General features: G+C 31.7%; 2 protein-coding genes across 2 annotated transcripts; both read left to right on the top strand.

The window, feature by feature from the left end:
* Positions 1–5,117: 5,117 nt before the first annotated feature.
* Positions 5,118–6,424, top strand: LOC128127283 (uncharacterized). The gene is made up of 3 exons (XM_052765735.1): positions 5,118–5,174; positions 5,391–5,458; positions 5,515–6,424. Exons 1-3 carry the CDS (start codon positions 5,118–5,120, stop codon positions 6,422–6,424), a joined length of 1,035 nt encoding a protein of 344 aa, XP_052621695.1.
* A 133-nt stretch (positions 6,425–6,557) lies between these two features.
* On the top strand, positions 6,558–8,009 carry LOC111887706 (uncharacterized). The gene has a single exon (XM_023883878.2). The coding sequence runs from the start codon at positions 6,558–6,560 to the stop codon at positions 8,007–8,009; it is 1,452 nt and encodes a 483-aa protein (XP_023739646.2).
* Positions 8,010–9,911: the final 1,902 nt, after the last annotated feature.

Genomic DNA, 9,911 nt, shown 5'->3' with positions numbered 1-9,911 from the left:
GGTATTAGAAACATGAACTTAAGAAATTCAATAAGTATTGTTTTACTGAATACATGTCAAAGCTAGTGGGAGCATAAGTGTTATGTTTATAATAATCATCATGATAGTGGGAGCATAAATGTTATGATTGTGTGATTATTATGGAAAGTATTGCAAGTTAGCAATATTAATTATAGAAAACAAGAGTTATACTTTGCAAAGTCGCAATAGTTGTAAAGTTGTTTTGCTATAATTAAGGGAGAGAATATTATGCTTCATTTCAAATTTAAAGGTTTAGGTTGTGAAATGTTAATAAATTTAGTCAAGGAAACATAGTGTGTTCTCAAATTTCGATTATGATTACGGCATTCCTCTTCATATTTTGAATTTTAAGAACGTAGCACATAAAAGATTATGGCAGAAGATTGATAAAGTATCAAATCTTTATGTAAGACATTATGCATCATTTCCCATACGCTTCGGGTATAGGATCGATTGCAAATGCTATAATATTTGACCTTCCAAATATCTAGTGCATTTAGAGGGAAAAGGACAAGAATCGGTTTTGACTAAGATAATTAGACAACTATCAAAGGACAATCCAAAGTGTGCCGAGGATTGGTCGCCTGTGAGTAGTTGGAAGTATAGTATTGGATGGACCATATCGACGTTATTATGAATAGAAAAAGATTCTATTAAGAATGAGTTGTCATATGGAAAAATATGGAAACGTTTCCATATTGGGAGTTGGATATTAAGAATCAATGTCTAGATTAAGAAACTTTTATGCAAAAGGATGTTCAAAGGAATGTACTTTGAGTGAGAGACATCACATCTAAAGAATTGTATTGTAACAATCTCCGATAGAGGACTTTGTAATATCATTGGCAATAGTCATTGTGATTTTTGTGCTATGACATTACGAAAGGATCATTGCATAAAATGTTAGAATATAGCATATTCTATAAGTGGCAAGAATTTGATATTCTTTCACTTATGAAAAAGGATTTGGAGTTGTGAAATGAGTATGATTGGAAATGTGTTCATTTGATCTATTTCACAAAGTAAGAACCATAGGTAAACATTGTGTGCATGATAAGAGCATGGGACAAGTGTAATAATTCAAGTAAGAAGTTGACTACCCGAAACAACAAATAATGAGTAATCGATATGGTGATAAATAAAAAGGTGTTTTATTTATGCTCAAAGGTTTGAGGCCATATAGGATTAGTATTATTCTTGTGTTTCACTTTGCATGTTTTGACTTCCTGAATAATTTAATTGGTTTAGAACAGTCAAATTGTTCGAACGGGCCACATTCGTTCATATGTTGGAAGTAGGTATGAATGAAGATTGTCGTGAATTGGTGTGTGGATTGTTTAAAGAGTATTAGACATAAGCAAATGTTTACTGCAACGTTCATGAGTGTTTATGAATAAGATTTGAGCATTGGATTAAACCCACGCTCACTTGGATCACTCCATGAATTGCTTCACGAGTGATTGGTGAGACGATAACATCTTATATTCTTGAAACCGAGATGTGTGAGTTGTATCTTGCAAATCGGTTACACATTGATAATATGTAAACGCACCAGTAACTTGGTGTCATAAAACATATTGTTGTGTGTGATTCGGTGAGTGAGTGCAAGCGAGCATTGAATCAAAGTTTATCCGTTCCTTTTATCCAAAGTAGGATAAAAGCAATATCTTTGGGCCCCTCGATGATTTAGTGATGACAAACGTAAATGCTCGGCCGGGCTAGGGCTAATTTGATTTGTTCAATTAGTCATTCGTCATAAATCGGAAGTCGAGAAATAGTACAAAGAGAATGATTAGAAATCATGTCTTATACGATATCTAGAATGGAGGAATATATGATCCCTTATCTAAAGGACATGCGTATCTGATAGGATCAGAGTTGACATTGGCTTTGGAAATCTACAATTGCATATCAGGATCTGAAGTCATACGTAGAATAGTTATTAGACTTATCCAAGTGGGAGACTGTTGGATTAGTGTCTAAGTCCATAACTATTTTGGTATGTACTTGACCTGATGGTGCATGGTCCTTTTGGGTTGCCTTCACCAAAGCAACTTGATAGGATGAATTATGGAGATAAAGGATTAAATATGATTTATTAATATATTATGAGAATAATATATTAAAGGAGAAATCATATTGTTTAATTAATATTAGTCAAGAATTAATAAGAATTAAGTTTGTGGCTAAAAGAGATTAATTAAACTTAAGGGACTGGAATTGTAATTATAAGATAATTGCAATTTGGGCTATGGATTGCCTTATATTAAGGAGTGGATGAATTCTATGGGGAAAACCCATTAGAAATCATCCATGGCCTTTAAGGAAAGGAGTCCATGGATTGCTTAGGGCTTAAGCATCCAAATGAGGGTTTCCTTGTTAGATAACCCTAATAGCCTCACTATATATAGAGCCTTTATGCCCCAAAAACGTGGACAATCTTCTTTCTAGGGTTTCCACACGTTTTTGAGAGCCTCTTTCTCTTCTCTTCTTCATCCTCTTGCTCTTGGTGTTTGTGAACCATTAGAGGAGTGACATTTGTGACTCTAAGCTTTCTAAAGTCATTACAAGAAGGATTTGAGATTGTTATTGTTACATAACAATCAAGGTATGATCTAAACCCTAATTCATATGTTATATTGATTATCATATCCTAGATCTAGGGTTTATAGTCTTGGATGAATTGCATGTACAATAGAGAAACCTAGATCCAAGCATTAGGGTTTGTATGAGCACATAGGATGTTCTTATAGCCAAAACCCATCGGTTATTCCCTGTAGCAGTTTTTGATAGTTAAAATCGGTTGGTAGGTACCAACTGTCAATCTGGAAAAACTATAAATACCATGTATGTGATGGGTTTTAGTATACTACAACATCCTATGGTGCACATACAACCCTAAATGCTTTGTATCTATGTTTTCTCTAATTATACATGCAATATTGTTTCCAAAGCATTAAGCCTACAACTAACATGGAAATGACATAATCAACATAAGATTGAGTTATGGAGTTATCGCTTTGTTGTAGCTTGTGGAACTTCTTGAGTTTGCCCTTTAAGAACTTAGTGCCCCAGGTGTTGCACCTCATATGGAATCACAACACACCTAGAACAAATGAGACTTTTGAGAGAGTATTTCTTGCACCAAAATCGGCTCAATGATCTCCAAGAACACTAATGTGTCTAGTCGCCAATTTTGGATGCTAAGGGGCTTCATATATAGTGTGGCAAGATTAGGGTTACACCATGTAAACCCTAATGTGTATGACCTTCCATATTCCTTAGGCTCCATGGGTGGTAACATTGGTTTATCCCAACCTAAAGAATCATGGATCATTGGCCCACACCATAAGAATGAACGATTTACCAATCAATCCCCTTACATTTAATTAGTCTCTTTTGATCACTAAATTAATTCCAAATTAATTCTTGATCAATACTAATTAAATAATATGATTTCATGTTAATATATTAAAGCTTATAATATATTAACAAATCATAAATAACCTCTTCTCAAAAGTCTATCCTATCAAATTGTCCTGGTGATATGCAACCCAAATGGACCATGCTACTCTCGGGTCAAGTACATATCAATTATAGTTATGGGCTTAGACACCTAATCCAACAATATGTTCCAAATTTCAAGAGAAAAAATGATACATCTTTCCCACTCTCTTAAATCTCGTTTTTCTCACATGCTCATGGAGACATTACAATTGAATCGACAGATTCAAGATTTGATCATGAATAGATTGTTGTATCATCAAGGCAGATCCATATCCAAAAAAGTTTTGTCTTAGGACACTTCTTGCAGGCGTCAATCTATACATTTTCATGATTATATTTTCTATGTAATCCACATTCAAGTATGTTTCTGTAAACTGGTTCTTGTATATTACATACAATTCAATTTCGTTTGTATTATTTCTATTGTTTTTTGTTGATTGTATACTTCTGTCACAACAGTTTGGGATTATGGGGATGACAAATCGCCCGGTCTAGATGGTATCTCTTTTGGACTTGTTAAAGAATATTGGAAAGATGTAAAGCAAGAGGTGATCAAGGTTGACCATGAGTTTAGGAGTCAACTTTTTTTACTAATGAATGTAATGCATGGTTTCTTACTTTGATTCCGAAAGTGATATCCCTATAATGTTAAAATATTATAGACCAATAAGTTTAACTAGTTTATAATACAAAATAATGGTTCTATTATTGGCGAATAGCTGGCCAACAGAGCCGGCCCAAGCCCAGGGCGAGCTGGGCCATGGCCCAGGGCATCAATTTATAATGGGGCAGCAATTTTTCAAAGTGTCTTATAGGTATATTTGGGCCATGAAGTTTAGTCCAGCAAAATCCAACCGGTTCAAGGGTAAAGAGGGCAGCGGATTCTTGGAGCGGATTATTGGAGACCTAGTACACTATACATCCGACTCTTCGATCTAAACCTCCAGTAATTGAAGATGAAGAACACGAGGCGTCTGTTCTTGAGAATGGAGATGGACATGGATGATTACAGTTTGAAATCAATATTTAGACTTTTAGTCTATCGGTCATTGCCTTCGCTGCCCTGTCTCTCTCTCTCGCCAATCGCAATCCGGGCCATCCGACGATCGTCTACTTCTTTGAGTTCTTTCTTTGATTCTTTCTTTCTAATTTCCTGAATCGTCCTCTAAGGACCTCTATTCAAAGGTGTATACAGATTACAGAGCTATTGATGAACCGACACTGTGATGATTGATGAATTCGTCCTCATAAGCTCTAAGGTCCTAACGCCTAATCAATACTGTAAGTTTTTTCTAATCTTTCAAATTTCTTACATAACCTAATTGAAAGTTTCTTGCATAACTCCTAATCCAGTAAGTTTTTGAAATTTCAGTTTTTTTATATAGTGAGAAGTAAACTTTCCATTCAACTCATCCGATCCAAGATTACAGACTTACAGTGTTAAGGAAACTGGATTACACTAAGCCTCATTAATTTTACAGGTAATTTTTTTCTTTCTTTTTCTTCTACTGCTCTTGCTTTATGAAATTATGATCAAGTTATGTTTTTTATTTTGATTGTTTTTATATAATCTGTAAAGCTGATAAGTTATGTATATGTCTATTGTTGAATCTGATATAGTATGTCTATTGTTGAATCTGTTATCTGTATATGAATTCTGTTTTTGATTTTTCTGAGATGCGATATGAATTCTGATTTTGATTTTGCTGAGATGTTAATTCAGAATTCTGAATAATTGGATGAATATAATCTGTTGATTTTTTTAAATTCTGATTTTTGAATAATCTGAGTGTGTTTTTGATTTATGAATAGTATGTTAATTTAATTTCTGAAAATCTAAAAGATACTATTTTTTTGTTTAGGTTGTGGATACATTGTTAACTTCAGGTTGTGGATACGGATTGCTAATCTCACGGATTACTAATCTCAGGTTGTATCCTTCTTTGTTATTAATACATCTTTTTTATTACAATTTTTGCTGTGAAGTTTAAATATGTTTCCTAGAAAACAACCATCTGGTGCTCAAAATAGGAAACGAAAACGAAAAGAACAGGATCTTACTAATAAATTACAAGGATCTTTAAATAAGTATTTTGTTAGAAATGAAAATAATGATGAAAATACTAATGATGTTGAAACTAATGATTTTGTTGATAATTCTAAAGGTCCAATTGAAACTTCTAATGAACCTATTGAAAATTCTAATGATCATGAAAATAATGATTTTGTTGATAAATCTAGTGATATTAATATTTTTGATCCAAGGGTATGGGATAAGTTAGATTTTAAAATGAAAGATTTGCTTGTAGAAAAATGGCCTATTAGGGAAATTGAAAATAACATAATTTTTCCAAAAGATGCACTAGGTAGACATTTTTCTTGTGAATTTTATATTCATAAATTAAAGAATGGTGATTCTTATGATAGAAAGTGGTTGGTGTATTCAAAAGAACTTGATAAAGTGTTTTGTTTTTGTTGTAAGTTATTTAAAACAGCTAGATCTAGAAGTAATTTAGCAACCGAAGGAATTAATGATTGGAAACATCTTAGTGAAAAATTAAATAAACATGAACATAGTTTTGAACACATGATTAATTTAAAAACTTGGACACAAACACGACTTACGTTAAGGAAAAATGAAACAATTGATAAAGAGTTACAAGAAAGAATAAAAAAAGATACTCAACATTGGAAAGAAGTTTTGGTAAGAATTATTGCTGTTGTAAAATGTTTAGCTGAATATAATTTGGCTTTTCGTGGAACTAATGAAAAAATATATGAGAAATCTAATGGTAACTTTTTAGGTGTACTTCAAATGATTGCTGAGTTTGATCCAATAATGAAACACCATTTTCAACTTATTCAAGATAAAAAAAAGTCACTTTCATTACCTTAGTCATAAAATTCAAAATGAATTAATTGAATTGTTGGCATCCGAAGTTAAAAGTGCAATTATTAGAAAAATAAAAAAAGCAAAATATTTTTCGGTAATTCTTGATTGCACTCCGGATGCAAGTCGTAAAGAGCAAATGACTTTGATTATTAAATGTGTTGATGTTGCAAATGTTCCAATAAAAGTAGAAGAGTTTTTTTTAGAGTTTTTAATGGTAGAAGATACATCCGGTTTAGGACTTTTTAATGTTTTACAAAATGCTTTAAAATCTCTTGACTTGAATATTAATTGTATTCGAGGACAAGGATATGATAATGGAGCAAATATGAAAGGCAAACATCAAGGTGTACAAAAAAGATTGCTTGATATAAACTCAAGAGCTTTTTATATGCCTTGTGGATGTCATAGTTTAAATTTAGTTTTGTGTGATATGGCAAACTCTTGTCATAAAGCTAAAACATTTTTTGGTACTTGTCAAACAATATATAATGTTTTTTCTAGCTCCACACATAGATGGAGTGTTTTACTTGACCATGCAGATGAGTTAACCCTAAAATCATTGTCTACTACTCGTTGGGAAAGTCACATTGAAAGTGTTAAAGCAATAAAAACTCAACTTTTTCAAATAAAAGAAGCATTAACAAAATTAGCTCAAGTGAGTGATGATGGTAAGGTTTGTAGAGATGCGGAATCATTAGTAGATGGTGAATTTTCTAATTTTGAATTTATTTTAAGTTTAGTGATATGGCATGAAATTTTATTTAGAATTAATTTGGTAAGTAAAAAATTACAATCCAAAGATATGATTCTTGATGTTGCAATAAAAAATTTAGAAGGATTAGTTAATTATTTTGAAAAATATAGGGAAAATGGGTTTGACACTGCTATTAATGAGGCTAAAAACATAGCAGAAAATATTGGAGTTGAACCAAAATTTCCTATCAAACGTGTTTATAGTAGAAAAAAACAATTTGATGAAGTTCCAAATACCGAAAGAGAACAACAATCATCTCAAGAAAAATTTAGAACTGATTATTTTATTGTTATAGTAGATATGGCTCTAACTCAATTGAGAAGTAGATTTGAGCAAATGCAACATTTTGAATCTATTTTTGGATTTTTGTTTGATGGTTCAAAGTTAAAAATTTTACTTGATGATGAATTAAAAAAATGTTGTAAGAAACTTGAAACTAGTTTGACAAATGGTGAGGAACTTGATATTGATGGAAAAGATTTATTTATTGAGTTACAAGTTTTGCAGGAAATGTTGCCGGATGAAGCATATAAAGGTGAACTTCCTTGGACAGCTATTCAAATTATGGAGTTTGCAAAGGAGATGGACATGTTTCCCAATGTGTTGGTGGCATATAAAATTTTGTTGACGGTACCGGTCACAGTTGCTTCCGCGGAAAGAAGTTTTTCGAAATTGAAGTTATTGAAGTCATATCTTCGAAGTACCATGACTCAAGAAAGATTAAATGGATTAGCAATTTTGAGTATTGAAAGTCAATTCCTACGAAGTGTTGATTATGATAAAATAATAGATGTTTTTGCTTCAAAAAATGCAAGGAGGCATCGTTTTAGATGAATTTTATGTATACTTTTGTTTGTATAACCTTGTTTTGGTTTGATTGTAAAAATTATTTCATTGTTACTATTTTTTAAATAAATAAAGACATTAGTTTAGAATCTCGCCCCGGACATTAAAAATCAATGGACCGGCCCTGCTGGCCAATGTGGTGGATAGAATTGTCAGTGTCGAGCAAACGGCTTTTATAAAAGGTTGTCAAATTTGGATGGTCCAGTAGTGATTAAGGAGGCTATTAACATTGATAATTAATACAATAAAGGAATTATTTTTTAATACTAATTCAAAAAAGTGTATGTCACGCTCGGTTTGTGCTATACCTTTTACCAGCTTTTGTCAGTTATGGGATTTGGTCTAAAATGGTCCAAATGGATCTATGCATGTCTTAACCCAGCCATGGATTCAATGCTTATAAATAGAAGTCCTATTACATAATTCACTATGGAGCAAGGTTTATGACAAGGTGATCCGCTATTCCCATTTTTATTTTACTGATAGAAGCTTACATGTGGATTTAGAGGAAGCAATTCAAGTGGTCTTTTCCATGGTATTCCGATTAGTGAAAGGTTTGTCGATGTCACATATTTTTTTAGATGGATGATGCCTTTATAATTGAGTATTGGTATTCTGAAAATATTCAGAATCTAGTTTGTGTGATGCACTATTTCTAATTAGCTTATGGCGTCAAGATAAATCTTCAATAGTCTAGTTTGTTTAGTGGGAGTGAGGTTTGTTGAGGTTGACGAGTTTGCTCACATGACGAGCTGTGGCATGCATAAATCTCCCTTTAAGTGTCTTGGTATTCATATTAGTAAAAAAACATGGCACATGGAAAAGCTTCGGAAATTATTGTGAATAATTTTAATTCGAGATTGGATAAATTGAATATAAATGTTCTTTCGATTGGTGGTATGTTGTTTCTTTTAAAATCGGTGCCTAATTACCTTAGAATCTATTTTTCTATTTTTAAAATGTCGAAAAAGATCAATAAAGCCTTATAATCGATTAAATAAAAGATGAGGGAAATGTTGAAAGTGATATACAAGTTATTTTGGTTAATTGTGAGGTTCAAGTTAAGATTGCCTAAATGGAATATAAATGTTCTTTTGATTGATGGCATGTTGTTTCTTTTAAAGTCACTGTTCGGTTACCTTAGCATCTATTTTTTTCTACTTTAAAATGCCGGAAAATATCAAAAATGCCTTATAATAGATTAAATAAAAAAATGAGGGAGAGGATGAAAGTGATATAAAAGTTATTTGGGTTAATTTGGAGGTCATGATGCTTCCAATGTTAAAAAAAATGGTCACATAAAATAATAGTTATAAATATTTTAAAAAATGGTCACATAAAATAATAGTTATAAATATTTTAAAGTTGTCATAAAAATATATATGATATTATTTTACAAAAGAAAATCATCAATGTTTTTAAAAAAAAAAAACAAAGATGATTCAAATATTCTAAATAATCTAACTATGCATGCAAAAATGCCCTGATACCAGTTATTGAGATTTATTTAAAAACAGGTTTCTAAAAGCACTAAAAACAACAACGAAAGCTTTAAATTTTTGAATAAACATAAAACTATTTTATTCCACCTATGATCATTTTGTGTATAAGGAAAGATTAACACAACCATAGAAATAAAAATATAAATATATATAACCTTTAAAGTTTTTTATTCCTTTTGGGAGGTTAGAAGTTGATGGAGCCATGTCAATAATTAAAAAAAAACATCTAGAAGTATCCGCCAATAATAATCAAATAAACTAGAATGATAGTTCTTTTTATATAAAAGAATGACCCACACAAATTAATCGGGTACACCTTTACATTGATAATTCTAAAATTGTTCATTCTGTATAGTTCTTCTGATTCTCGACAAAGGTAATATTCTAG

The sequence above is a fragment of the Lactuca sativa genome, chromosome 7, assembly GCF_002870075.4.
Source record: "Lactuca sativa cultivar Salinas chromosome 7, Lsat_Salinas_v11, whole genome shotgun sequence".
NCBI classification, from domain to species: domain Eukaryota; kingdom Viridiplantae; phylum Streptophyta; class Magnoliopsida; order Asterales; family Asteraceae; genus Lactuca; species Lactuca sativa.
The sequence above is the reverse complement of the archived record's forward strand: the minus strand, read 5'-3'. Positions and strand labels throughout refer to the sequence as shown.